General features: G+C 59.7%; 9 protein-coding genes across 9 annotated transcripts; 5 read left to right on the top strand and 4 right to left on the bottom strand.

Annotated features, from left to right (window-relative positions):
* Positions 1-117: 117 nt before the first annotated feature.
* Positions 118-2,950, top strand: HRG_08012 (sugar transporter domain-containing protein; the record flags this gene model as incomplete). Its single annotated transcript, XM_044866483.1, has 6 exons — positions 118-260; positions 556-1,038; positions 1,110-1,187; positions 1,256-1,738; positions 1,804-2,516; positions 2,574-2,950. 6 exons carry the CDS (start codon positions 118-120, stop codon positions 2,948-2,950), a joined length of 2,277 nt encoding a protein of 758 aa, XP_044718372.1.
* Positions 2,951-4,376: 1,426 nt separating this feature from the next.
* Positions 4,377-5,095, bottom strand: HRG_08011 (frataxin-like domain-containing protein; the record flags this gene model as incomplete). The annotated part of the gene is made up of 3 exons (XM_044866482.1): positions 4,377-4,685; positions 4,748-4,931; positions 4,992-5,095. The coding sequence occupies 3 exons, from the start codon at positions 5,093-5,095 to the stop codon at positions 4,377-4,379; spliced, it is 597 nt and encodes a 198-aa protein (XP_044718371.1).
* Positions 5,096-5,917: 822 nt separating this feature from the next.
* On the top strand, positions 5,918-6,540 carry HRG_08010 (clathrin adaptor complex small chain domain-containing protein; the record flags this gene model as incomplete). Its single annotated transcript, XM_044866481.1, has 2 exons — positions 5,918-5,986; positions 6,043-6,540. The coding sequence occupies 2 exons, from the start codon at positions 5,918-5,920 to the stop codon at positions 6,538-6,540; spliced, it is 567 nt and encodes a 188-aa protein (XP_044718370.1).
* A 176-nt stretch (positions 6,541-6,716) lies between these two features.
* Positions 6,717-7,285, bottom strand: HRG_08009 (uncharacterized protein; the record flags this gene model as incomplete). The annotated part of the gene is made up of 3 exons (XM_044866480.1): positions 6,717-6,836; positions 6,892-6,962; positions 7,042-7,285. 3 exons carry the CDS (start codon positions 7,283-7,285, stop codon positions 6,717-6,719), a joined length of 435 nt encoding a protein of 144 aa, XP_044718369.1.
* A 423-nt stretch (positions 7,286-7,708) lies between these two features.
* HRG_08008 (tRNA synthetases class I (I, l, M and v) domain-containing protein) lies at positions 7,709-11,149 on the top strand (the record flags this gene model as incomplete). The annotated part of the gene is made up of 2 exons (XM_044866479.1): positions 7,709-7,786; positions 7,853-11,149. The coding sequence occupies 2 exons, from the start codon at positions 7,709-7,711 to the stop codon at positions 11,147-11,149; spliced, it is 3,375 nt and encodes a 1,124-aa protein (XP_044718368.1).
* A 3,865-nt stretch (positions 11,150-15,014) lies between these two features.
* Positions 15,015-15,471, top strand: HRG_08007 (uncharacterized protein; the record flags this gene model as incomplete). Its single annotated transcript, XM_044866478.1, has 2 exons — positions 15,015-15,249; positions 15,317-15,471. 2 exons carry the CDS (start codon positions 15,015-15,017, stop codon positions 15,469-15,471), a joined length of 390 nt encoding a protein of 129 aa, XP_044718367.1.
* An 899-nt stretch (positions 15,472-16,370) lies between these two features.
* Positions 16,371-16,709, bottom strand: HRG_08006 (CSL zinc finger domain-containing protein; the record flags this gene model as incomplete). Its single annotated transcript, XM_044866477.1, has 2 exons — positions 16,371-16,436; positions 16,506-16,709. The coding sequence occupies 2 exons, from the start codon at positions 16,707-16,709 to the stop codon at positions 16,371-16,373; spliced, it is 270 nt and encodes an 89-aa protein (XP_044718366.1).
* A 663-nt stretch (positions 16,710-17,372) lies between these two features.
* HRG_08005 (ABC transporter domain-containing protein) lies at positions 17,373-19,768 on the top strand (the record flags this gene model as incomplete). The annotated part of the gene is made up of 4 exons (XM_044866476.1): positions 17,373-17,924; positions 18,020-18,235; positions 18,295-18,968; positions 19,042-19,768. The coding sequence occupies 4 exons, from the start codon at positions 17,373-17,375 to the stop codon at positions 19,766-19,768; spliced, it is 2,169 nt and encodes a 722-aa protein (XP_044718365.1).
* Positions 19,769-20,455: 687 nt separating this feature from the next.
* On the bottom strand, positions 20,456-26,632 carry HRG_08004 (dock-like domain-containing protein; the record flags this gene model as incomplete). The annotated part of the gene is made up of 2 exons (XM_044866475.1): positions 20,456-21,060; positions 21,115-26,632. The coding sequence occupies 2 exons, from the start codon at positions 26,630-26,632 to the stop codon at positions 20,456-20,458; spliced, it is 6,123 nt and encodes a 2,040-aa protein (XP_044718364.1).
* Between the last annotated feature and the right edge of the window lie 1,135 nt (positions 26,633-27,767).

Below are 27,767 nucleotides of genomic sequence, written 5' to 3'. Positions count from 1 at the left end.
CGACGACCAAGAGCCCGCACTTTTGCGACCACAGCGAAAGCCCTCACTCCATATTGATCTTGTCGCTGCCCGTCGTCCGTCTCTCCTCGTGGCGACAGACGGTACAGGTGACGCTCCATGTACCTGAGCCCCCTCCAGGTGGTCACACGCGACAAATCCAATTGGCACGACGACTTTTCTGTCTCTCCCGTCCCGGCCCCGTCCGCAACCCACTTGGCTGCAGTGGCCATTGATCTTGGCCGCGTAGCGCCTCTCCTACCGTATGTACATTCTCACTACGGCCAGTACTCGCAGTCTCGCACGCCGCCGCTCGCTACCCGGCCCTTTCGCTGCTGATTGATGGATGACTTTGGCTGACTGGCGGGAACTCCGTCACCCGACCCCAGGTACTTCTTGACTCGCCAAACCTCGTTGCTTTCCTCCTACTCTCCGCCTGTCTCGCATCCGCTCCCCCGGCCCTCTCCCTCCTCCCCCTTCTTCCTCCCCTCGCCTCCCGCGTCTCCTTCCATTGAAAGCAGGTGGGCGCTGCTGCTTATCAGCCCCAAGACCGCCCAGCATTTCTTCGACAAGCCAGTCCCGTCTCCCCTCCAACATCCCCTTGCGCACCCTCCCGACGCGCCCCGCCAACCCCCAAGACTCGTCCCAGTCGGCTTCGCTTCTCGCCTCCCCGGAAAACGACGCCGGCCCCCCTCGCCTGTCGTCGAGCTCCGAATCATCCTGGACCGACACGGGCGATATTGGCGACCAACTCGCCGACGAACACGATCCCGTCCGCCTCCAGCTGCCCGACGAGCTTGAGGGAGAGCTCCTCACGGGCGTCCAGAAGCGCTCGTCGAGGCACTCCAGAAAGGTCCGCATCCGCGACCCCTCGCCGCATCGTCATCACCACTCTCCTTCGCGATCCCATATTATCGACAAGGAGGCCATCGACGTCCCCGTCGTCTCCCGTCCCCGGCCGTCGCGCGCCGAACGTTGCATCGGCGCCATCATGTCTGGACGCTCGGGCTCCATCCATGGCCTGACGGGCAAGGCCCTTCTGTACGCACCGCCCCCTCGGACTCGTCCCCGGGCTATTGGCCAACGGCGTGCTGACCTGGCTTTCTCGCCAGCTACTTTACCAGCATCTTTGTTTCCCTCGGCGTTTTTCTTTTCGGCTATGATCAGGGCGTCATGTCGGGCATCATCACGTACGCTTCTCCCGTCCCCGGCCACCATCCGGGTAGAGACAGCTTTGAACTGACATGCACCTGTCCAGCGGCCCCTATTTCATCGACTACTTCAATCACCCATCCAAGGCCCAGGTAGGGACCATGGTCGCTATCCTCGAGATTGGTGCCTTCATCTCTTCCTTGGTCGTTGGTCGCGTTGGTGACATCATCGGGCGACGCCGCACTATCCTCTACGGCTCCTGCATCTTCTTCGTCGGTGGCGCCCTGCAGACTCTTGCCGTCTCCATGCCCATGATGATGGTCGGCCGCATTGTGGCTGGTCTTGGGGTCGGTGCGCTTTCCACCATTGTGCCCGTCTACCAGTCGGAAATTTCGCCCCCCCACAACCGTGGCAAGCTGGCGTGCATTGAGTTTTCCGGAAATATCATCGGCTACACCACGTCCGTCTGGGTCGACTACGGCTGCGGCTTCATCGAGAGCGACTCGTCCTGGCGCGTGCCGCTCCTGATGCAATGTGTCATGGGAGCTCTTCTGGGACTGGGCAGCCTAATCATCGTCGAGTCCCCAAGGTAAGCCGCCCGGTCTTGTGCTTCCTCTTGCCCGAATCGTGGCCCAGCGTGCTGACGCGCCCCAGGTGGCTCCTCGACAACGATCACGATGAGGAGGGCATGGTCGTCATTGCGAACCTGTACGGCGGCGGCGACATCCACAATGCCGAGGCTCGCGAGGAGTACCGCGAAATCAAGATGAACGTGCTTCTCCAGCGTCAGGAAGGCGAGCGCACATACGCCGAAATGTTCCGCAAGTACCGGACCCGCGTCTTCATCGCCATGTCTGCCCAGGGGCTGGCCCAGCTCAACGGCATCAACGTCATCTCATACTACGCTCCCTATGTCTTCGAGTCAGCGGGCTGGGTCGGCCACGATGCCGTCCTCATGACTGGGCTCAACGGCATCACCTACTTCCTCTCTACAATTCCGCCCTGGTATCTTGTGGATCGATGGGGCCGACGGGCGATCCTGCTCTCGGGCGCCGTCGCCATGGCCATATCCTTGTCGCTCATCTCCTACTTCATCTTCCTCGACATCAGGTGGACGCCGCGGCTGGTTGTCCTGTTTGTCATGATCTACAACGCGGCCTTTGGCTACTCGTGGGGACCTATTCCCTGGCTCTACCCGCCCGAGATCCTTCCCCTCAGCATTCGATCCAAGGGCGCCAGTCTGTCGACGGCCACGAACTGGGCTGCCAACTGGCTCGTGGGCGAGATGACCCCCATCTTACAGGAGTGGATCAAGTGGCGGCTTTACCTAGTCCACGCCTTCTTTTGTGTGTTGAGTTTTGTTATTGGTAAGATTGTCATTTGGTCCAAGGGGACAGGCCAGTAACCGCTGACGCTTCAAACAGTGTACTTCATCTACCCTGAGACTTGCGGAGTCCGTCTCGAGGACATGGACTCAATATTCGGCGATGCTAGCACGGTTGTGGGCACCCCGTCCATCCGCGCCGAGACCGGCTCTCTTATTAGGGGCGGATCGCCGGTTGGATCTGGACGCGGCACCCTTGGCTCGACGAGTGGCATCCCTGGACTTTTCCTCGGCCCAAACTCGGAAGTCGACGACGACAACAAGTCATCGAGCCAGCCAGGCGGCGGCGAAGATCGAAGCGTCGGCGGGTGGCTTTCTAGAGTCGCGCGCGGCCGCGCAGGCAGCACCGGTAGCGGCCAAGGGCGTTACGCACCTCTCGGGCAGCAGGAGGAGGGCAGCCGCAACAATCGCAGCTGAATGAGCACTCATTGGCGTTGCGCGAATAGAGTTCTTGCATATAGACGACGACATGGGGCGAGCGCGGTGCCGACGCTGGATTGCGAGACGGCACAGGCGTCCGAGGCGGGAGCTCGACCAGGACACGGCAGGCCGCATGCGGTTTGAAAGCGCCGACGATGGACATGTACGTGAATCACCACGAGAAGACGAGCCATGGGGGCGGCACCATGGCTTTGCGGGAAGGGGCGTGATTGTGGATGAGCGGCCGAGCAGGCGCCACCCATGGCAGTGGCCTGGAATGAGCGAAGACATAGATACCTCAGTTGTATTTGAGCCCAAGTTTTGGATGATTTGGTGTATCAAGGCTGTACAGAATGGTATGAAGCAGCTTCGACGGCAAAAGCATGTGATGGCTTGTCTGTCACTCCAACGCGCGTCGGGAGAGTAGCGGCTTGGCGGCGTGCTGATGAAGAGTGAAATGGCCCGTGCACCCACGGTAATCTTATCAGCAGCTAACTGGGCCGCTCATGAAAGTCTGACCAGAGACCACTACGATCACGCATGTCCGGACGGTGAGCCCTCGGGAAAAACAAACAAGAGGGAGATGACGACGCCCAGCCTCGAGGTGGTGCACGCCTACCGGCACCTGTACCGGGGCCTGCTGCAGGCGGTGCGATACTCGGGCCCGGCGCGGTACGTGGCTCGGGACCAGCTGCGGGCGGCGTTCCGGGAGCCCGGGGCGGCGTTTGACGCCGAGGGCTGCAAGCGGACGCGTTGGTTCGTGCAGGCGGCGGCGCGGGAGAGGGGGCTGGAGCACCGGATCCTCAAGAACCTGCTGCGGGTGCGGTCCGAGAGGCTGGCCGAGACGAAGAGTTGGCGGATGGCGCTGCACGAAAGCAAGGCCAAGTCGTGGGTTTTTCTCTGCCCTCTTCCTCTTCTTGAACACGCTTCCTCCCCCTTGGAAATAGCCCCTTGAAAATAGGGCGAACGAGGGAGACGGAGTAGGAAGCTAACTCTTGGACAACAGGTCTGCGATGAGGGGGGAGCAGGAGACGGCCATGAGACACTACGAGAGGACGATTGAGATGCTCAACAAGAGCATGGGCATTTGCCTGCGGTGATGGGATGGAGTGGCAGGCGGGAGAAATTAGTGAGGACGAGAGCGAGGCTGGACGAACATGTTTACACCAGGCCGCCAACCTTTGAATCTGCCGATGGCTGGCGGCCAGCAGCTCTCGTCACGGGGCGATTCGAACCCAACTTTCAACAGCGCCCTGGTCAGTCAGCACAGGCAATCATTCGCATTGTACACACCATCCTCGGTCGACTCCAACGAGCAAGGAAGAAAACCAAAAGCTAGCCTCAGGGGCACGGCACCCCGATTACAGTACATCATCATCACATGGCCGCTGCCGAGGCAGACCATGCCTTAGATGAGGACCCCCTAAACTACAGAATCTTGACCACCACCAAGACTTGCTCCCATTGCTGCCTTGGCTAGACCTTCCGCCGGCTCCTCAATGGCGACCTCGAGCTCCTTGAATATGAGCTGGTTGAGGCTCTTGCCCTCGCGCGTGTAGATCCAGTTGCCGGAGCCGGTGCCTTCCTTTTCGCCCTGGCTCTCGCCGATGATGCACCAGTCGTAGCGCTTGGGGCCCGAGATGGGCGACGAGAGCCAGATTTGCTTGTTGGGGGGCTGCTTGTTGATGACGTAGGTGCCCTTGTCCGCTACCGTGATGGTCATTACGCCGGCCTGCGGAGACGGGACTGATCAGTCAATGGAACACAAGCGGGACGCGAGAGAAAGTCACGCACCGAAAACTCAATGTCAATGTCTTCCCTGGTGTCTTGCAGATGCTCAAACTTGGCCGCGACGGTGTCGAGATAGGCGTCGGCCAGCTCGTGGTACTCGTTTTCCGAGAGGTCGACGACGCCGTACGAGGGCTCCGTCTTGGCCGCGTCGGGCTTGGCCGGGTTCTCCGTGTGCGGCATAATGCCCCTGGGTCGGGCCGCCGAGGCCGCGAACAGCCGGCGGGCGGCGACCAGGCTGGGCGGTTGCCGGAGGGCGGCGGCGCAGGGGACGAGACGTAGGGTGGTCGGGCGGGCGGTGGCAGCGGCGCGCGTGACGAGCTGCGAGGCTCGGAGCGAGCCTTGTAGAGACATGGCGTGTTCGAGTGGCGGGGATCGAAATGCTCTTGATGGCTCGTGGAGGAAGTTGTCGTCGTCGTCGTCGTCGCCCGGGGCGGTCGGGAGGAGGGAGGGGTTCTCGCCCGTGATGTCGCAGCCAGGGACGTCGACAAGGCGGCGCGAGGACGGGGCACAGAGAAGAACCGGAGAGGCAGCAAGCTTGGCCCGGAGATGGAAGGGGGTTGCTGCAGTTGTCGTCTTGGGGAGATGCGGCGGCGGAGAAGGGAGTGGAGGGATGATGGATGGGGAGAGAAGGAGGAGGCCGTTTGTTGCGGTTGCGGATGGAGCCGGCATTGGGTGAATTGGAAGCTACCTAGGGGGAAAGCTCCCCGCGGGGCATGTACCGGTACGGCCCAGTAGTGGACAGCCGTTGACCGACCGCTGCAGCGGTATCAGTATCAGCTGTTCTCCTTTTCGGCCCCCCCCCCCTTGTGATTCTACGGGACTCAATTGACTTGGTTTATTTTTAGTTACAGAGGTGTTACGAATATGCCCATATTCTAGGACCTTGTCGCCGCCGTTACAACCGTACGTATCTTCACAGTGGACGCCTCGGGTCTGCCCCAAGCAACGGTACCTTGGCCTACGGAACATGTCTCAACGGACCTATCGGCACCGAGGCGCGGGGCATGCTTACGCCGCTGCCCCGCCACAAGTCAGGTACTCGCTGTGGCTCGCGATAAGGTCCCCAGAGGTCACTGATTAGAACCTTCGGTTTCCTCTGCTTGTGCACATCCATCTTGCCCCCCCGCATCATCCTCGTCGCCCGCCGCCAAGGGTGAGGACGAAGCCCCGACCATGATCAATGCCTTTCTCGTCTTCAACGGCCAGGGCCAGCCCCGCCTCACAAAGTTCTACACGCAGCTGGCAAGTCGCCCACGGCCGTCGCGGGTCCCGAGTCTAACGCGCGGCGCGCTTGTCAGGAAACGAGCATCCAGCAGCGCCTGATATCCGAAATCTTCACCCTCGTCTCCAACCGGCCCTCGGGCGCCTGCAACTTCCTCCCCCTGCCGCCCCTGCTGGCCGCCTCGGGCACCTCGCACACGTCGTCGCGCGAGCAAAACGACGTGCCCTCGCTCGTCACCTACCGCCACTACGCCACCCTCTTCTTCATCATCATCTCCACCTCGACCGAGTCGCCCCTCGCCCTCATCGACCTGATACAAGTCTACGTCGAGGCCCTCGACAAGCTGTTTGAAAACGTCTGCGAGCTCGACCTCATCTTCAACTACGAGTCGCTGCACGCCACCCTCTCCGAGATGGTCATCGGCGGCGTCGTCATCGAGACAAATCTCGACCGCATCGTCGCAGGCGTCAAGGCGCAGGGGACTGTCGCCAAGAGACCCGTCAACGAGGGGCGGGGCTCCGGCCTGAGCTCCGGCCTCGGCATGACGGGTAACTTTGCCTGGGCGGGACGGTGATGCCGGCTCGGGAGAGCGACAGTTCGAATGCAAGACACTGAGATGATTGAACTGTTTGGGACGTGGTATTCATATACACATATATATGACTTGGCATACCGGGGTATAATGCCAAACGCCAAAGGGACTCCGAGGAAAGAGGGCCAAGACGAGGAAAGGGCGGCGGAGGACACAGCTTATTTGGACTGTGACGCCGGTCCCTTTGTAGGCACCCCCGTTTCCGGAGCGTCCTCGCGACGTTCGTACCGTTTCTCGGGATCCATGACGCCAAATACATTCATAGCATGTCGGCGCATCTGTTTGCAGGTCAGCTAAGCAAGCACCAGGGAATGGCGATCCGGGGCAGCAAACCTCCACGGATGGCTTATATTCCTGTCCCCAGAATTCGAAATCGGCGTAGAAGAAGATGTAGACCAAGACAACTAAAGGAGCTAGAATCAGTGCCTGCCGCCTCTGGAGTCCCCATTGCGCGTCCGTCTGTCCATGCGAGTGGCAACTGACCTGCCGTGGTCACGAGCTGCGCATACTTGGTGCCCTTTATCCACCTCGGCGAGTGGCTGGCCATGCGTATGCGGCGCTTGTACTTTTTCTCGAACCGAAGCTGCTGCTGGGAGTTGAGCTCGCGGAAGTCTGGCGGCCACAGCTTCCGCGCTTTGTGAGGGTTCGTGTAGATGGTCAGCGGCACCCGCTTTGCGACGGGCTCCTTGCCGGCCTGGGCCAGCCGCCGGACGAGCGTCGCAAACATGGGTGTCGTGGGACTGCGATGGTGCTCGGGCCGGGGGAGAGGACGTCGAGTCTGGGTTGTTGTCGCGCAACAGGTTCCAAGCTGGAAGAAAGTTGTCGTCACTGAGCATCAGAAATACCAATTGGGTCTATGTTATCTACCGTAGCCACACAGCACGGCCTCACCCATTACAGGGGGGCTGTGGCGCCGAGCGGGCAGATCCACCATGGCTCGGTGCGGGTTGTGTACCCCGCCATTGAAATTCACCCCTCATGCCTTGGTCTCGGGCATACTCGACTGACTCAGTTTTGACCCGTGGGCAGCGTCAAGAGCCTGCAGAAACAACGTCAAGCTGGATGAGCACAGGCTGGGCATAGAGACAGCGACTCGATTCCCGACACCTCCAAGATCAATCACCCGCCCACGCCGCAGGACGTCACCGCAATGGCTGCCGCAAGTCCTGTCCCCCAGGCCATGGAAACCCTCAGCATTTCCCAACCCAAGACGAAAGAGCTCAAGGGAGTATGACAAGACTTTCTCCGGTGCGTTCTTGGCCATTTACTCATAACTGACTCTTCTCCCCCCCAGACCGAGAAACGAGACTCCTTGATCGCCATCGAGAAAAAGTATCAGCAAAAGTGGGCAGAGAGCCACGTCTTCGAACAGGATGCCCCCTCGATCCAGGAGGTGCCTCTGCACTCCATCTCCGCCGCCGAACTGCGAGAGAAGCAGCCCAAGTTCTTTGGCTGCATGGCATACCCCTACATGAATGGCGTCCTCCACGCCGGCCACACCTTTTCGGCCAGCAAAGTCGAGTTTGCCGCCGGCGTGGCCAGGATGCAAGGCAAGCGGACCCTGTTCCCCATGGGCTTCCACTGCACCGGCATGCCCATCAAGGCGTGCGCCGACAAGCTGGTCAACGAAATCAAGCTCTTTGGCCAGGACTTTTCGGGATACAAGCCCGAGGACGAGGCCGAGGCCAAGCCCGCGACGGGCGCCGCGCCGGCTAAGAAGGAGGACGTCACCAAGTTCTCGACAAACAAGAGTAAGGCCAACGCCAAGACCGTCAAGATGACCTACCAGTTCCAGATCATGAAGTCGATTGGCATTCCCCAAGAGGAGATCCACCTCTTTGCCGACCCGCAGCACTGGCTCAAGTTCTTCCCGCCCCTAGCCACCCGCGACTTGTCCAGCCTGGGATGCAGAATCGACTGGCGGAGATCGTTTGTCACCACCGACGTCAACCCCTACTACGATGCCTTTGTCCGATGGCAGATGAACCGCCTGAGGGAGCTCAACAAGATCAAGTTTGGCAAGAGATATACCATTTACTCCATCAAGGACGGCCAGCCCTGCATGGACCACGACCGTGCTGAGGGTGAGGCCGTCAACCCGCAAGAGTACACGGCCTTGAAGCTGAAAGTCTTGGAATGGGCACCCCGGGCTGCCGAGGCTATCAAGGGCAAGGTCCCGGAGGGCTCAGAGATCTTTCTGGTGCCTGCGACCCTGAGGCCCGAGACCATGTACGGACAGACGTGCTGCTTCGTGGGACCCAAAATCACCTACGGTCTCTTCAAGGCAGGCGACAAGGCCTACTACGTCGTCACCGAAAGGGCCGCCCGGAACATGGCCTACCAGGGAATCCTGGCCAACCAGGGCGTCATCGACAAGGCCGGCGAGATCCAGGGCGCCGACATTGTGGGCACCCTGGTCAACGCTCCCCTGTCATGCCACAAGGCCGGCGTTCGAGTCTTGCCCATGGAGACGGTCTTGCCCACCAAGGGCACGGGCGTCGTCACCTCGGTGCCCTCGGACAGCCCCGATGACTATGCCACCGTCACCGATCTGGCCAAAAAAGCCGACTACTACGGCATCAAGAAGGAGTGGGCCGAGCTTGAAATCTTCCCCATCATCGAGACGCCATCGTACGGAGACTTGTGCGCGCCGTTCCTGGTCAAGAAGTTGAAGATTGCGTCGCCCAAGGATACCAAGCAGCTGGAAGAGGCCAAGGAGCTGGCATACAAGGAGGGCTACTATCAGGGCATCATGAAGATTGGCGACTTCAAGGGTGAAAAGGTCGAGACGGCCAAGCCCAAGGTCCGGAGCCAGCTGTTTGACGCCAGCGAGGCCTTTGCCTATTCGGAGCCCGAACGAAAGGTGGTTAGCAGGTCGGGCGATGACTGCATCGTGGCCCTGATGGACCAATGGTACCTGGACTACGGCGAGGAGTCGTGGAAGCAGACGGCGCTCAAGTGGGTCGAGAACGCCGACGGCAAGGGCCTGGAGACGTGGACCCAGGAGACCAGGAACAGCTTCGAGGGCGTCCTGAATTGGCTGAACCAGTGGGCGTGCGCGAGATCCTTTGGCCTGGGCTCGAGGCTGCCATGGGACCCCCAGTTCCTGGTCGAGAGCTTGAGCGACTCCACCATCTACATGGCCTACTACACCGTCTGCCACTATCTCCACAAGGACCTGTTTGGCCGCGACCGGGGCATCGGCAACGTCGGGGCCGAGCAGATGATTGACGAAGTGTGGGACTACATCTTCTGCCGGCGCGAGCTGAGCGACGAGGTGCTGCAGGGGTCCAAGATCCCGCGGGCGACGCTCGAGAGCATGCGACGCGAGTTTGAATACTTTTACCCGCTCGACGTGCGAAGCTCGGGCAAGGACCTGATCCCGAACCACTTGACATTTTTTCTCTACGTGCACCTGGCCATCTTCCCGCCCGAGTACTGGCCGCGGGGCGTGCGCGCCAACGGGCACCTGATGCTCAACGGCGAGAAGATGAGCAAGAGCACGGGCAACTTCATGACTCTGCACGACCTGGTGGCCAAGTACGGCGCCGACGCGGCGCGCATCGCCATCGCGGATGCCGGAGACGGCGTCAGCGACGCCAACTTTGAGGAGGACGTGGCCGACAACAACATCCTGCGCCTCTTCACCCTGCGCGAGTGGTGCGAGGAAATGGTGCGCGACCAAAAGGAGCTGCGAACGGGCGCGACCAACTCGTTCCAGGACGCCCTGTTCAACAACGAGCTCAACCTGTACGCGCGCGAGACCGTGGAGCAGTACAAGCAGACCAACTACAAACTGGCGCTGAAGGCGGGCCTCTACGAGCTGACGAGCGCGCGTGACTTCTATCGTGAGGCATGCGCGGCGGCGGGCATCAAGATGCACGTGGATCTCGTCGTGAGGTACATTGAGCTGCAGGCCTTGCTGCTGGCGGTCATTGCACCGCACTGGTCCGAGTACATCTGGCTCGAGGTGCTCAAGAAGGGGACGACGATCCAGGAGGCGCGGTTCCCCGAGCTGGCGGCGGTGGACGCGGCGCTGTCGGCCAAGAGGGAGTACGTGCGGAACACGTCGTCCAACGTCAACTCGGCCGAGGCGCTGCAGCTGAAGAAGAAGGCCAAGGGCAAGGAGGTGTCGTTTGACCCGAAGCGGCCCAAGAAGCTGACGATTTACATGACGGACAAGTTCCCGCCGTGGCAGGCCAAGTACATTGAGCTGCTCAAGGAGATGTGGAACACGGAGAGCAAGACGGTAGACGACAAGGCGCTCAACGGGCGGATCGGCAAGATGGGAGAGATGAAGAAGGCGATGCCGTTTGTGCAGAGCCTGAAGAAGCGGCTGCAGGCGGGCGAGGAGGCGAGGGTGGTGCTGGAGCAGAAGCTGGCGTTTGACGAGAAGGAGACGCTGGGGCAGATGGTGGCCGGGCTGTGCCGGACGGCTGGGCTGAAGGCGTGCCGAGTGGTGGTGGTGGAGGAAGGGGGAAAGAAGGGGTGGGAGCTGGCGGACGGCAAGGAGGTGGAGATTGGGGTGGCGGTTGCGGAGCACGCGGTGCCCGGCGTGCCGACGTTTTTCTTTGAGAACGTCGAGGGTTGACGGGCGCTGGACCGTTGGTGAATGTCTCATGGACGAGAGGGGGCGAGGCGCAAGCAAGCAAGGAGAGCAGGGCGAGAGGGAGCTAGCGAAGGAATACAGTAGTGCCAAGGATGCATCCAGGGTCATCTCGGTCGTGTGCGGTGTGCCGCGGTGAGGCTGGTGGTGCAAAGTGATGTGCCGGCATGTCACCGGTCACGATGACGGCCATGGACGGGGGGGATGGAGTTTCGTCCGGTCCTGTACGGATAGGGGATGATTGGCAGCTGAGTGGACGTGAAACGGGCCCGGCGCTCGATAGACCGACAAGGCTAGTTTGAGGGTCGACGTAGCCATGACGGCGGCGCCGGCAGGGGTCGGCTCTGACTGGTGCAAGGCATGCCTGCCGGCTCGGACGGCACTTGTACAGAGCAATGCGGCCGGTGGTGCATTAGTAGAGGGCGGAAGTCGGTGGTGATGTTCGTCTACAGTACGGAGTACCTACAGCACAGCTGCAGTGCAAGTGCCGTGTGCATGCATGCGAGCTGTTGACAGGGGGCACATGAAGCCGCACACGAGGCGCAGAACAGAGGAACGCGCTGATTGCCGGGGGCGGCTTGACGTGGTGCGAGTTGGCTGATTGGGTTGGTGGTGCCGTCATGGTTCGGGCACACACACACAGTCACACACACACACACACGACTCCGTATCTCTCTGCGTTGGTGTTTGATCCCCCTCCCCCCCCCCGGGCGTTGATGAGTCGTCGCCTGGCCTGGCCAGGGCCATGTGGCACGGGATCGACAGTTGGTGGTGTCGCTGTGTGTCGGCGGGACGGCGGGATTGCCCGGGGACGCGTCTTGATTTTCTCACGCAGAGGATTAGTAGCACCATTCATGACGGGAAGCGATATCGAGCGATACGGGATGACAGGTCCAGCGCACATGTGCATGGAGGCGTGCCAGCGGCCGGAGGGCTCCGTGGGTGGTGGTGGTGGTGGTGGTGGTGTGTTGCTGCATGCATGGAACAAGTGATGATGTCCCCACGGGAAGGATGACACACAGAGGCCATCTAGAGAGTAGGTAAGGTAGGTACTGTATGTATGTACTAGCTGAATGTACTGTACCGTACGGCAACTTCCTAGGTAGGCACGGTGCCTACCTACCTTAACCTACCTTTAAATCATCTGGTAATATTAGAGGAGCAGGAAGACGTTGAGCGTCGCCCAACCGCCGACGCTAATGACTAACAGGATGATGCATAGCTACTCCATACTAGATCATGGACGCAGCCAACGGGCTCGAAAGGGCAGCGAGGCCAACCCAAAAGGGGCGAGCGAGATGCACAGACGTGGCGCACGGAGCGAGAGAGACAAGCTTTTTTCTTTCTTTTTTCCCCTTTCCTTGCTTGGGTTTTCCTTGGTTCTTGGGTCCAGGCGCTTGTCCCGCCCCTCCCTGTCCGGTTGGCCGTCCAGTCAACTAACTAGTGTCGATCACGGCCTGATGGAGGGAGGGAGAGGATGAGTGAGTGGGTGAATCTGCACCAGGGATTGAAGGATGGGCCAGCCTCTCCGATGAACCAAATCTCTCTGTTCGTCGACGGGCACCATCCGCACCGACGCAGGCAGGGCGAGGCATCATCCTTCGGCGATGCTGTCTTGGACCAAAGCCCGTCGTTTCCCCGCCAGCCCCCCCACGTCTCCCCCAGACCATCCGTGCAAGGTTTTTCTTCTGTTCTGACTCGCGCGGCAAAGCATGACGCACTTGGATATTGCACGGCACATGCGCTACGGGCAAGCCTGCGATAGGCGCAACGCCAGACAAAGGCGCCGGTTGAAACGAGCTGGTACTGTACATAATTAATACCCGCTACCTCGGCGGTGCTCCCGATAAGGTCGGTAGGCTCGGGGTGGTCGCCGCATGTAACGTAGAATCGGCAATGGGGGCGGCCCACGTCTAGCTATGCTTATGGAGGTCTATGCTTGGATGGAGGCATGTATGTGTAAACCGGGGCGCTGCTTCTTCTCCTTGGTCTTCTCCTTCTTTACCGGAAGAGCGTGGGGAACGGATAAACTTACATTTGCGCAAGGCAGAAACGGGACCGGCGGGAGGGGATGGGGGCCGGAAAGCACGTCATGGTCATTCCAAGCCTCATTGTTTGTAGCCTGTCTTGCTTGTCTTGCTGCCTGCCGTCTTTACTCGCGCGCGCGCGCACGTCGCAGGCGAAACAGGAGCACCGATATTAATACCGGCCACATGGTCGATGGACATGGAGTGCGCTGAAAGAAAACCACAGCTCACCGCTCGGGGCGCTCTGTTTCGGCGACGGCGCGCGCTACTCCTGTACGAAGCATGTATGCACAGCACTGTACAGTACGCAGTCCTGTGCAGTTAGGTAAGGTAGGTATCCGTAGGTATAGGGGTGCTTGCTCGCTGACTGCCCGGCGAACCAACCGGGCTTATCGCATCTCCAAACCTCGCATGCTCCTCCGAGAAGAAGCAAAGCGAGAAAGCGTAGCCATTCCCCCATTGGACACCTACACGGCACTGGCTTGGGCCTCGCCGGATGCAAACATGGGATGGCCCTGCTTTCCCAAGTCCCGAGGCGCCCCTCTCACACCTCTTCTCTCAACACACAGACTCGCTCGCTGTGGCTCTTGTCTGTGCGGATCGTGGGTTTTTTTTTTACTCTTGTTTATTTTGGGTTCAAGCTCGATACCGGTCTGGCCCCGGTGGGGAAAGCGAAGGGGGGGGGGGGTCAGAGTGCTCGCCAAGTACTCCGCATGTACTCATCCCCGTCCCACACGCCCGCGTCTGGACCTCCGGTGTACACGTGGGGGCGGATAAACACACACAAACGGGCGAGCCGATGCGATTTGTGTACGTACCCGGCCAGGACCGGGATAACAAGCCTCTCTTTGCCTGCCGTTCTATGCATGTCTTTTTGCTTCTTCTGCGCGTCCCGCCCGCCTTTGTGCTCGAGGACTGCACGTTAGTTCGGGGCTGTAATTACTTGTGCAGCCCATGACAAGCTATCACGCCCGTTGCAACGTGCAATTGCCCGTCGGCCAGCAATGCGGGAACCCGGAAAAGAACAAGAGCTGTTTGAGCGTCTGCCGCAGATGGAGTCATGACAACCTCGTTTCGCCACTCGGCGTGTATCGCATCACATCCGGCGACTCGCAACCGCCTCGTCCGGAACGCACACGCACAATTCCTGGCGCTCGGCCCCCGTCCAGGCCTGCACCAAAAGCCTCTGCATCAAGCCCCTGTGGAGCCGTCGCCGCCTCCTCCGCGGGGGCGGCGGCCTCTTAGCCCTTTTCGTCGCTCGCGTCTGTATGTATTTGTGTCATCTGTTTATGTACGTGTGCACATTCTCTCACTCGACCTCCTTCCAGCCATATGCACATATACACACACACACACACACACCTCACTCACTTACTCGTTTTCTCTCGCTTCCCTCGTTTTATTTACACACAAACAACTCTCTCTCTCTCTCCCTCTCTCACCCATCCGTCATCCGCCCACATACCCGCCGCATACATCCATCCATCCATACATACACACTTACATACATATATGCATGCATCCCCTTCCTTGCTTTTCCTCCTCTCCGCGCAACCTCCTTCGTCCCGTCTCTCTCCTCCCGTCGTCATCGCCAGCGCGCGGGACTGGTGATGCCATGTCCCGGCCCCCGAACTCTGCCGCACGCCCGCCCATCAATCTCGTCACCTGCCGTCGTCTATAACTGCCTCGAGCCACTTCCTCTGCGCGCCTCCACAGCTATCCCTTCCCGCACACTCTCTCCTCTTACCAACCCCCAGGCGATATCGGCCTCGCCGACTCGCGCCGCTCCCCTTGTCGAGGGCACCGTCTGCCATTGAGGCATGATGCGTCCCGCCCTCCTCGTCGCCTCTGCGAGCGTCGCTTTTGCGCACGTCGTCGCCGCAACGTCGCCCGACTTTGTCTCCCCACTACCCGCCACCCTCCTCTCCTCACCACCGCCTCCCGCTGCTGCCGCCGCCGCCGACAACCAATCAGCCCCGAGTCAACAAGATATCCAGGCCTCGGCCCGTCCCTCCTCCGTCTCGCCCTCCGTCTCGCTACCCATGAGTCGTACAGCCAGTGAGTCCTCCATCAGCATACTCAGCTGCCTCTCGCCCGCTTTACACACTGCTAACCCCTCGCCCAGCTCACCTCTCCTCCACCTCCCACCTTTCCGATGCGCGGCCCAATGCCACTGCTTCTCAGGCCGCAGAAGTTACCGGAGGCGCCATCCCCCAGCAAATGCAGGCTTCGGTCGTAGGCCTGCTGGGGTTTTGCATCGTCGGTCTGGTCATGTTATAGCCGAAATGGTTCAGATACGAAGTGACGACGCTGTACGACACGCGCGGCTGGTGCTCGCGCCTCCCCCGTCATGCATGCATGTAGATACCACGCCTCCGGCAGGACCGGCGTGCACATAATACCATAGAGATACCACGAGCCCTGGCTCTCCATCTTTGGTGAGCAGCCAGGGCTCTCCTGCCCTCGCGCAGGTCTGTTAATCTACCTACCACATTGCATGTGTCGTGTGTTTTGATGAAAGTCCAATGAGACAGATGCGGAGTCTAAACCGCCTGGTGTGGCACATGTTTTGTCCGCGTCGCACAAGGGTATTATTAATATCTCTGCTGTACGTATAAAAAATCGCCCTCATACGACTTGGTACTGTACAGCCCGGTGCATAAGCATCCTGGCTACGTCCGAGTAGGGCGTGATTGGTGGGCCTCATAACGAGGTGGTGTCTTCAACGCCTACGCGCCAGAGGCACTGATCCGCCCAGTTTAGACACGTCGCCTCGTTTGCCATGGGCCATTGATGCTCAACTGCGTCTTTGGGCGGCGCCATGGTTGAACAAAGTTGCACGGTCGGCCACCTCCCATTGTCCCGCGGATGATCGAAGCTTCGCGGACTCATCGCCGTGCGGTTCCAGCAGTCGGCTGCTCCTGTCCTGGTGGCTGTCCTCGCTTGGTGCGCTCCTCGTTCGACCGTTGGCGCTATACACCGGTGTCTAAGATTGGAACCCCGTCAATGCGGCTGGCCTCGTGCGGCGTGCTCCAGACCCCGGGTGGTCGTGGCACTGCCGCCCCTGTCTCGAGAACCTGCGAGGGTCCGGCGCAAAATCTGATGAGGAGACACGCGGCCATCTAGGGACTTGCATGGGTTGTCGCATCGTATGCCTCTTCGTGCAGGCAAGTACCTGGCTAGGCAACGATGGGAATGTTGCTGCCCGAGTTGACAGGCGGGGACGGTGGATGGGGCAAGTCGTCCTGGAAAATGAGTCAGTCGCCAGCGGTCGCGTCGCGGGGGCCATTTGACGCAATACGGAGGGAACCTACGAGGTCAAAGATGACGCGAATCATCAGGCTGCAGCTGGGACAGACTGCAATATCCTGCTCGTCGCGAAGATCATCAAGGGCTATTTGAAAACGGTCGCCGCATGGGCACGGGTAGTGATAGAGCTGCAAGGCCTCGTCAAAGGTCATGTCTTCGATTTCGATTTCATCGTAAATGGCCATGTTTTCCTCTTCGTCGGCTGACATCTTGGGCAAACAAGGCGGATCGCGAGCACGGGATGCACAAGACGGAGGATGGACGGCCTTGACCGTCGATGCAGTCAGATTTCGTTCTGTGCCGCGCCTTTGGTTAAGGCGGAGAACGTCCAAGAGAGAGATTGTGTGTGAAGACGATGAGACTGTCAAGTCTGCATGCAGAGGAGGGGAAATTTTTACCCCACAGATGTGGCGGTGCGTGGCTGGTGCATGCGCTCACTCCAGATGAACGGCCGATCACATGCCTGGGGAAGCTTGCGGCAGGTGTCACCCACGGCCTTGCCTGCCTGCCTAGTCCGGGGGGTTTGGCCGAGGGAGGGCAAGAGCCGCCGCTCATGTGCCCGCCTGCCTTTGGTAGCAACGACAACGACCGACGACCGAACAGTCGACATGGTGCTGCCACTTTGAATCTTTCGCCCTTTGAGCCTGGAGATCGTCGTGGCCAGCTTCAGCCAATCGCCAAAAAGACCTATTGCCTCGGCGCAACGGGCTCGTATGCTGGGCCAGAACTGCTCTCTCCATTGCCGGCAAGCCGATGCTCGCTGCTCGTGACGCCACCTGCGAACATCTGCCTCGCCCCATAGATCGATCCCGTCCTTCTTTCTCGTCTACCAGCACCCTCGCGGCGGCGGCGGCTAGCCAACCCGCGCCACCATGGCGGCGCAATCCAAGCTTGGCCTGCTCCTGAGCCGTCTCGGCAATCGCAGGAGCTTCGGCAGCATCGTGGCCGACCTCACCCGCCTATACCTGTCGAACCGCACCCGCATCTCGCGCGCCGTCTGCCTCACCCTGTTCGTCGCCCTCGTCCACCGCGTCCGCCACGCCATCTCGGAGCAAAAGGCCGCCTCGGCCCGCGAGTCGGCCCAGCGCGCCGCCCGTCGTGGAACCGTTTCCGCCGAAGGCCCCGACTCCGACGCCGCCGTTGGCTCCGCGCCCCGCACTGGCAAGGTCGCCCTCAACCGCGAATTCTTTCGCTCTCTGCTGCGGCTGTTGAGGATCGTGGTCCCCGGATGGCGCACAAAGGAGGCCCGCCTGCTGGTTAGCCACAGCTTCTTCCTCGTTCTCCGCACTCTCATCAGCTTGCGCGTCGCCGAGATGGACGGCGCCATTGTCAAGGCCCTCGTCAAGGGCAACGGCAAGGAGTTTCTCAAGAGAATCGTCAGCTGGATGCTCATTGCCGTGCCGGCCACCTTTACAAACTCCATGGTGAGAGCCAAGTCCGCCCGCGGGAGAGACGGAGAGCATTGGCCCTCCTCCTCCCTCCTTTTCGCTCTCATCAGGCTAACACTCTCTCGACACAGCTGTCCTACCACCAGGCGGAGCTGTCCCTCAAGTATCGGACGAGGCTGACACAGCACATCCACGACAAGTACCTGTCCAACCTGACCTTTTACGGCCTCTCGGCCCTCGACGACCGGATAAAGAACCCGGACCAGCTCATCGCCGTCGATGTGTCCAAGTTCTCCAACAGCCTGGCGGAGCTTTACAGTAACTTGGCTAAGCCGCTCCTCGACATGGTGAGTCGAGATTCGTCTCTCCGCCCCCTGTCTTACTTGACCGTTGACTCGTGCTGCAGACCATCTACACCTACTCCCTGTCCAACAGCGTCGGCGGCGAGGGCGTCATCTTCATGTCGCTGCTCGTCCAGCTCTCGGCAAACATCATGCGCATCCTGACGCCCCCCTTTGGCAAGTACGTTGCCGACGAGGCCCGCCTCGAGGGCGAGTTCCGCTACCAACACTCACGCCTCATCGACTACGGCGAGGAGGTGGCCCTCTACGCCGGCCACGACGCAGAAAAGGACACGCTCGACAAGGGCTACTTCACCCTCATCAAGCACGTCAACTACATTCTACGCCGGCGCTTCTACCACGGCTTCATGGAAGACTTTGTTATCAAGTACTTCTGGGGCGCCCTCGGCCTCGTCCTCTGCAGCGTGCCCGTCTTCGTCAAGATGCCCGGCCAGATCGCCATGAACATGGGCGACCGCACCGAGTCCTTTGTGACCAACCGTCGCATGCTGCTGTCCGCCTCGGATGCCTTTGGCCGCGTCATGTTCTCCTACAGGGAAGTCATGGAGCTGGCCGGATACACGTCGCGCGTCGCCTCCCTGCTCGACGTCATGGACGATATCCGCTCCGGCCATTTTGAGAAGAAGCTTGTCTCCTCGTCGGGCACCGAGTGTAACGAGGCCGTGCTCAAGGGCCGCGGCACCGTCCATGAGAGCCCGGACGTGACCTTTATCGACGTGTGAGTCTCTGCTGCATTTGCCGACAGCATGGCAGCTACAAGCATCCAAAACTGACACCTGGTTGCCGTCTAGACCCATCGTCTCACCCAACGGAGACGTGCTCGTCAAGGCCCTGTCCTTTTCGCTCAAGCACGGCGACCACCTGCTGGTCGTGGGCCCCAACGGCTGCGGCAAGTCGTCCCTCTTCCGCATCCTCGGTGGACTGTGGCCCGTCTATGGCGGCACCGTCTACAAGCCCCCTTTCAGCGCCATCTTCTACATCCCGCAGCGCCCCTACCTGTCGCGCGGCTCCCTCCGACAGCAAATCATCTACCCGGACTCGCTGCGGCAGATGCGGGCGCGGGCCGTGACCGACGCCGACCTTGTCTCCATCCTCAAGATCCTCGGCCTCGAGCACCTCGTCGACCTCTACGACGACGGGTGGGATGCAGAGGCCGAGTGGCGCGACGTGCTCTCGGGCGGCCTGCAGCAACGTGTCGCCATGGCGCGCCTCTTCTACCACCGACCGCAGTACGCCATCCTCGACGAGTGCACCAGCAGCGTCACGCTCGAGACGGAAAAGGTCATGTACGACAACGCAAAGGCCCTCGGCATCACCCTCATGACAGTCAGCCACCGCCGCAGCCTGTGGAAGTACCACACGCACATCCTCCAGTTTGACGGCCAGGGCCATTTTGTCTTCACCAAGCTCGACGCCGACAGGCGCCTCAAGCTCGAGGACGAGAAGGAGGAGCTCGATGTTAAGCTGAGGCAAGTCCCCGAGCTGGAGAGGAGGATGGAGGAACTGGCTGCCTTGTAAGAGTATAAAGACTATCTCGCTGGGGATTTTGTTCGTCGTCTGTAGAATAAAGTGAATATGGAAAAAGGACTACATTGCGAGGCTCTGCAGCAACGTGCGATGATGCTGAGCGTTGACTCTCAGTGCAGCGAGCTCCCCCCCTCTTAGCAATCATCCACGAGTCCAGGCAGGGCCAGATGGTCGGGAGAGCCCTGCGTCACCGAAAAGCGACGGGAGTAGAAATCCACAAGTAACAAGAACCGGATGGCACCAGCCCGCACTCCGCACTATGACATGGCCGGTAGGAAGCAAGCCCAAACTCGAGATTCCTCGGCCGGTATGTTCCATCTAAAAGCTATATATATACACCGTCGGTCCTGTCACATTATCCAGAACACCCAGCTCCCGGTTCCCAACCATCCATCCATCCAACCATCCATCCATCCCCGAAAAACAAAGGAGAAGAAAAAAGCTACACGCTCAGGCAAAGAGAGGTAAGGAAGGAAGGTACCAATCGTCATCCGTTTCGAGCCGCATTATGCAACGCAGCCATCCTCTCGGCCCCCTTCATGCTGGTCTCCCGTTTTCGGCCCCGTATCTTTTAGGCGCCGCCTCCCGGCCAAGCCAGCACCCGCTGGTCTTCCAGGGAGTTGTCGAGAATCCAATGAACCGGTCCGCGCCGTGAGTCCGCTCCGTTCGAGAGACATTTTACTCCTCGTCCAGGCTTCCCATGGCCCATCCCGCTCCTTTGCCGCCCTTCTTGCTCAGCTTCATGTTGAGCCGGCTGAGCCGCTTCCTCATGCTTCCCCGCTTGCCGATCCCCGACTCCTCGTCGTCGGTGGCCGCTTTGCCGTCCCTGACCGACCCTCCGTCCAGGCTGTCCTTGCCCACCGAGCTGCTCCGCCGAGCCGAGCCGACGTGCCCGTCGTCGTGGGCCTCGTCTGCAGACTGCGACCGGAAGATGCTGTGCCGGAGGCCTGGGCCCCTGCTCAGACTCCGTCGGTGAGAACTTGCGCCGTCACTCTCGCCATTGGCCTTCTCAGCCTCCGCTGCTGGTTCTGCTTCTTGCTTCCGGCCGCCGAGGAGGCTAAGCCTGGCGCCGCGGTGTCGCAGAGAAAGTTGTTGAATCACGGCAGTCTCTTCGGCTTTGCTCCCGCTCAGGGGGCTTGCTATATTTTGCCATTTGGGACTCTGCTCGCCCGAACCCAAAGACCCTCTGAACACGGTGGATGGAGTCGACGCTGCTTCGCGCGGTGATGCCGGCGGAGGTGGTGCGAACATGGCAATCTCTGGCTCAAATGTGCTCTCGAAGTCTTTTCTTCGTCAGTGATGCTGTCAATGTATTTGACAGCTGTGCATATACTCACATCGATTGAGTTCCTCGTGTTTCTGGCAGAGGAGCTCGTTTGTGCTTCGGGCTAACAGGGCAAGGCAACGCTTGATCATCATTGCATGGTCAACGAGGGCCATTCGGATTGCAATGTCCTTTGGCTCGAGGTCGGCCTCTTCCTCATCCTCTCCATCCTCCTCTTCCTCAATAGTGGGCTCGGGGAGCAGCTTCCGGTAGCAGACGACGCTGTGCTCAGACGACGGGTTGACTGATATTGAAACAGCATCCAAGAGCTGCTGAGAATTCTCCTCGTCACCTTCGGCAAGACGCCGCTCATGCGTTGCCATTTCCTGAGTCTTGCGCACAATGCGCTCCAGACCCGTCTCATGGGCCGTGAGGCGCACCTCGCGCGTCTCCACGATCTCGCTTCTGCGAAGGAGAGTCGGGAACGGCTCGGCAGTGGTGACGACCAACTTATCCGCGTAATGGCCCTCTATCGGCCCCGAGGTATCGCGCCTTGTCGTGAAGGAAAAGCTCTGAGGATGCGAACACAGCAGGTAGTCACGAACCACCTGTGGAACTCGAGCCCTTTGGAACACCTGGTGGAACAAGTCGCGGCGGGGAGCAATGGCAGATATGACCAAGAACTGCCCCTCGACCTCGTCCACGTCGCCCGAGGTGACTATTTGCGCCGAGGGGTACTGCTCCTGCATGCGATCTGTGAAGGCGGACGCTCGCTCCGTGGAAGATCCCTCGTAGACAAACTCCTTGTCCCGTAAGCTCGACGGGAATCCCAAGCCTTTGTAGACGACTTTGAAGTATCTCGGGATGATTTTCTCGCTCTTGGAAATCTTCTCGTAGATGGTCGCGATGGCGCGGTCCGTCCTTGCCAACTTGGCAAAGTCAAACACGTTGGTCTCGTACTGCGCCTGGAGCTCCTTGTACGCTGTCAAGGCATTGCTCCACGACTCTCCTTCCTCAAAGTGCTTGATCATGTCGAAGTAGATCCTCTCCTTGCGCTCAAACTGCGTCTGCGCGGGGAGTCGTGGCTCCGTCAACGCCGGGGTCTGCCGGGTGGGATCCCACTCGTACAAGTCGGCATGAAGGCGCAATGCCAGGCCGGCCTCGGCGTGGTTGCCTGATTCCGCCTGGAAGCTGGCCAGCTGATGAACGTAGCGAATGAATATCTCTTCCTTTTGCATGTCACGGAGAAACTCCATCAGGCGCAGCCGGTTGATAATGTTCGATGCCTCATCACTGCCGTCAGTGCTGTGTACAGCAACGAGCAAGTCGAGGAACTCGTCCAGCGCGGAAACGAGCTCCCTGATGGCTCCGTAGAGCGGTTCATCTGGAATTTCAGAGAGCGGCTCGAAACGCTCCAACAACTCGCCGACGAACAGCTTTTGAAGAAAGCTTTCCGTCAGCGCCTTCGACTTGAAGGAGTGGTCCAGACAGTCAATCATCTCCGTCTGCACCACCGTCAAGTCTTCGCTCAGGGTCCACTCGCTGACGATCATGGTCTGTAAGACCTCGACAGCCATCCGGCGAAGTCCCTCATGAACACTTAAGCAGAGCTCGGCAATCGGCCCGACAAGAGTAGGGACGTATTGAACCTGATAACCACCGAGCCTGGGCAACCCGTAGCGACCACGCTCTTCGGGGGTCGTATCCCACCCAACGGCCTCCCAGGTCCTGCGAAGAAGCTCAGCGCCGTGCTCGCGCACGTCACCGGCGATTTTCCACACGGCCCGCCGCTTTTGTTCAGGGAAAGTCTCCAGGGCGAGAGATGTGCTCCCGACAAGCTTGAGAAGGGTCGTGAAGAAGAGCTTCCACAACTCCGTGTTGAAGCTTTCGGCGTCGTCAGGGTGGGGAAGAAAAGATTCCAGCATTATGTTGGCCAGGTAATGCAGAGTGCGCATTGTCGACTTATGATGATAGATATGAACGCTCAGCCACCCCGACGGGAAAGCATCACCGGTGAGGATGCTCATGTGCACTCGCAATAGATTCTCGAGTATGATTGAGAGGTCTCCCTCTGCGAGTTCCAGTTGCATGCCAGCTGGAGAAGTCGAGACGGCGGAGAGAACAGCCGACAGCTCGGCCAGGGCCTCATCGAATGCAAATGCCTCGCCGACGGGCTTCGAGGGGAATGGGTACGATGCGGGAAACAAAAGAGAAAGGCGGTCTCGCGGCTTCTGAGGTGACGTCAAAATGGCAAGGTAGGAGTCGATAATTCGGGGTATGTGGTCTGGGATTTCCGGACCGACATAGTCGACCTGGCTGGCGATGACGGAGCAGCACAAGCGAACCTGGTCCCTCCATTGATCGTTGACTTCCTCGGTGTGGCCCCAGTGAGGCGCGATCCAGCGGACGGTGTTGGCACACAGGGCGGCTTTTTGGTCTGCGTGAGCAAAGAGATCCAGTTTCGAGTAGTTGATGATGAGAACAAGCTTATACAGTATCAGCTTGCCCTTGACTTCGGTGCACGAATCCATAAAGTCGATGGCAATGTGCAAAATCTCCTCGGTCGTCAGGAGACCAGTGAGTTCTGGCAGCCACGTATGGAAGTGTTGGACGGCCAAAGTCTGGCTGCCGACCAAGACGGGACTCGGGTTACGCATCATTGCGTCAAGTGCCTTAAAAATTGTCCGCAATTGCCGCGTGAATCCCTGTGGAGAGGACGTGATCCCTATCACAGCCTCCTTCTCCTTCATCTGCCCCCGAGCCCGCGAGATGAACTTGAGGATATGCCTGACCACCTTGAAGGTGGCCCTCAGTTTGCGCGCAGTCTCCGGTTCCGTGGGGTTCTCCAACAGCCGCGTAAACGACCGAACCAGGCACGTCGTAGCGAAAGGATAGTTGAACTGCGCCTCGGCGTACTGGTCGACCAAGGGGCCGAGGTTGAACCTCCGATCGTGGACGATGCCGAGAACTCTTACAACCGCCGTGAACACCAAGTCTTCGAACTCGTCATTGCCCGAGTTCTCGACAAGGATGCCGAAAAGCCCGTCCAGCACGTCGCTGAGCAGCTTGACAACCTCTATCTCGGGCACGAAGATCAGCTGCCTCAAGACGAAAATGATGTCCTCTTGAGATAACTCTTTCCATCTCAGAAGGCCCAATATCACCCTGTCTTGAGAGAACCTTGTGCTGCAGAGGAACGTGTCGACAAGAACGACTGCCAAGGGTCCAGTGACCTCTGCAGAGTGCTGATCTTTGCCGCGAGGCGCCCACGGCAGCGAAAGATAGCCGCCTTTTCCTGAAGGGCCGGCTTGCGCAGTCGCGGTATTCTCGTCCAGCTTATAGAGTAAAAGACCGTGCCGGCCATCGCGCATAAAGGCTTGCTGGTCCCAGAATGGCATGTGTGCAACGGCGAAAGGGGGGCCGGTGGCTTCGGCAAGGAACAAGACGACGTGAGCCGTCGGGACATCGTTTGGTGATAATGAGAGCCGCAGGGTTTGATTCCACGATTCGCCCCTTTCCGTAGCAACAGACTTGAATGTTGTCAAAGGCTCCTTGTTGGATGAGGCGAAGATGCAATTCTCAAACCGCTGGCCTGAAGGCCCACGGACCTCCAAGGTGATTTGCAGACTCGTGCCTTGCAAGCCTGGTGGCATGCTCGTCGCGCTTCCGCCATACCTCGACAGGAGATGCTGCCGAGCCAGTGCGGCGGCGTTGAGCGTCAGATAAATGTCCGATCTGGGTTTTGCGGGAGCGCCCGAGAAGCCTATCCGGCTTGTTTTCGAAACTCCAGAAAGCAGCGTGGGCGTGGTCTTGATTAGCACGTCGGCGTCTGGATGGTTAAATGTCTGAAGACAGATCTGCAGCCGCTCGCCTCTTGGCGATTTCTCAAACTGTCCGGTAGGTTTTTCCAGGATTTCTCGAATCAGGGGATCGCATTCAGCCTTGTTCTCCTTTTCGGGCCCGGGCCGTATAGTCGGCGACCAGAAGCCAACGACTTGCTCGACCTCGTTTGGCTGTTTCATCATGGGGTTGAGTTTCAAGACACCGACGCCCACGGTTCGCTGGACCGTCTGAGTTGTTGCCACAAATGAGGTGTTTATCGAGCCGGCCGTGCTGGGCGGGACATGTCCATCTCGGCTCTCCAGACCAGAAGTTGACTGGGCATCTTCCTGCTGTTCCGAGACCAATTCCATCCTAGGCATGCCGTATCCCCTCGAAAAGGTCGACCGACCGCCCTTGCTGGCCCACATCAAGCTTCTTCTGGAGAGCTTGCCGCCGCCACCCGTCGAGACTGGTTTTGTATAGTCTCTCGAATGCCCGTTGTCTGTGACGAGACCTGATCGGGAATGAGGGTTGTGGGACGTGATTTGCTGAGGCGCCAAAGCCTTGACCACGAGGTATAATTCGGTGTCCGCTGACGGCGCATCTCCGATATCCTGAGCGGATAGGTCGGTGAAGAGAGTCCTGGTCGAAGAGTTTTGCGCGAGACTTCCAATCGACCCTCCAGGGGGTATCTCGACGCTGAAACATTCGGACAAGTTGGATATCTTGCCATGCTGCGTCTTGCTGACAAGGTAAATCATCAAGGAAGTTTCTTCTGTAGATGAGCCCGCGAATCCCTTCACTTCCAGCAAAAGGTGATGCAAGCTCGACAGTTCAGTGGAGTGGGGGGGCTCATCCAGGAGGCTCATCTGAGACTGGAGTCTCGTAATGTCCACGGCCGAGTCGTCGCCAGTCAGGACTCGACCACGAGCTGCCGGATCGCGAACAATGACCTCACCCCCGCACAGCTTGTTCACCCTCACCAGATCCCAGACCGTCTTTTCCCGCAGCAGCTCGTACTCGTGGGCTGTGAGGACGTTGTAGAGGAACTGTTGGCGGTGGAGATTGAGGCGGCCGATGAGCTGCGACAGTTTGTCCAGCTCGGCATATTTCCGCGAAAGGAGAAGCTCGTGGAGGTTTTTGGAATGCCATTCGCGCAAGCAGGAGGCGATTTCGTCAATCAAAGGTTCCAGAGCCGAGGTTGGGGTTTCGTCACCAATTTTGAGCATCGGGACGGGCGCTGCGGGCCGCGGCGCATTGGGATCCTTCTTGACGGGGACAGACAAGTTGCCCAAAACGCCGTTGGGAAGCTCGCTCAAGGGCCTCCTGTCGTGGCTCGGGCTGGCCGGCGTATCGGTGGCCTCGGCCTTGGTTGGCGAGTTGCCATTGGTGATGCCGCTCTTGGCCGAGTCGCTGGCGGGCCTGGCATGGACGGTGCCGACGCGTTGGTGCGGCGAGTGCTCGTCGGGGTCGTCATCGCTGTCTTGTCGTTCGTCGGCTTCGCCGAGCATCTCTCGAACCTCGACGCAGCTTCGGGGGAAGATGCCGCTGAAGACGCGGGCCTCGAGGGACTGGCCCTTGACCGAGGTCAGGCCGGCCAACAGGCTTGGGGGCGCGACGAGGTAGCCTCTGAGCCAATTGGCATCGGGCGTCTCCTCGATGATGTACAGCTCATCGCCAATCTCGAGTGGCAGGTCGGCGGGGCTCTGGGCCGAGAAGGGGTAGGTGGCAACGGCGAAGGCGATGCGGGGAAGAGGCTGCCAGGGCATTGAAACTCGAGCGAAAGCGGTCCCCGGCGCCGACGAGGCTGCGAGGGGCGAGTTGAAGGCGGTGGTGGCGGAGAATCTAGGCTGGCAAGGCTTGACTTGGGAGCAGCGCAGCCGGGCACAGGATGGCGGGAGGCATCAAGAGTCAATGCGGCGTGTCGGGTAGGCGACGCTTCTCGAGAAAAGAGTCAGACGGCGCAAGCATGGCTCGGGCCAGTTGAAGAGAGAGGCGGAGATGGTGCTCACCAGGGGGAGAGGTGCGTGGGAAGAGCGATTTGAGTCGAGGGCCTTGTCGGTGGGCAAGCCCCTGAGTACATTACTGAATGCCCTTGAGCTGCTAGGTAGCGACTAGTCGACACGCGGGGGTCGGCAGAATTCGATGTCGATGCGTGCTTGCTTCGTCGGCGCGCTCCAGCTGCTAGTCGAATCGGGAACGGAGGTGAAGCCAGACCATGCTCAATAGTTTTTTTGTCTCTCCTTGGTCAGGGTCGAGGGGGATTGCGGCGCGCACGGCCACGACGCCTCTCTTTTCCCCAAGGTTAAAGAGGTACTTCTTGGCGCTAGTTTGTATGTACTGCACAGTACTACACTAGCAGCCAAACATGCTCCGCCGTTCCCCTGGTTCAACCCATGCACAGGATAATTTGCCCTTGTTCTGTTCTTCAGCCCCGGTCACTGCTGCAGCCTCATCCATGGATGATGGCTTTGCGCCAGGCCACCCGCCAGGCCACCCGCCAGGCCACCCGCAGCAAACTCGCACCCAGGCCGGCTGACGATGGAGTTTGCTGCTCGAGGTGTCTAGGGCCAAAACACAAAAAAGTCGACATAGGCCGTCTCCGGGCTGCCCTCGTGTAGGAACGGAGCATGCGAAGGGCCGACTGACCCGTGCCGCTGCCTGTCAGACACTAGCCCAGAGTCAAAGTCGTCTCTTAGTGCACATTTCTGCAAGCCGCGAGCTTCTGTCTGCCTAGTAGGCACGAAGTACGAATACTGCTCTATTGTTTTGCCCGGGAAGGGAGGGGGGCGTTTGTCTCTCCATCAGTCAAGCACATGCGGTCGGTAGATACATACAGTACAGTACAGTACCTTGCTCGTTTGACTTGCCGGACCTAGCACGCTGAGGAACTGGAGGAGGAAC

The sequence above is a fragment of the Hirsutella rhossiliensis genome (assembly GCF_020360975.1).
Source record: "Hirsutella rhossiliensis strain HR02 chromosome Unknown scaffold00009, whole genome shotgun sequence".
Classification (NCBI taxonomy): domain Eukaryota; kingdom Fungi; phylum Ascomycota; class Sordariomycetes; order Hypocreales; family Ophiocordycipitaceae; genus Hirsutella; species Hirsutella rhossiliensis.
This window is presented reverse-complemented; position numbering and strand designations above follow the sequence as displayed.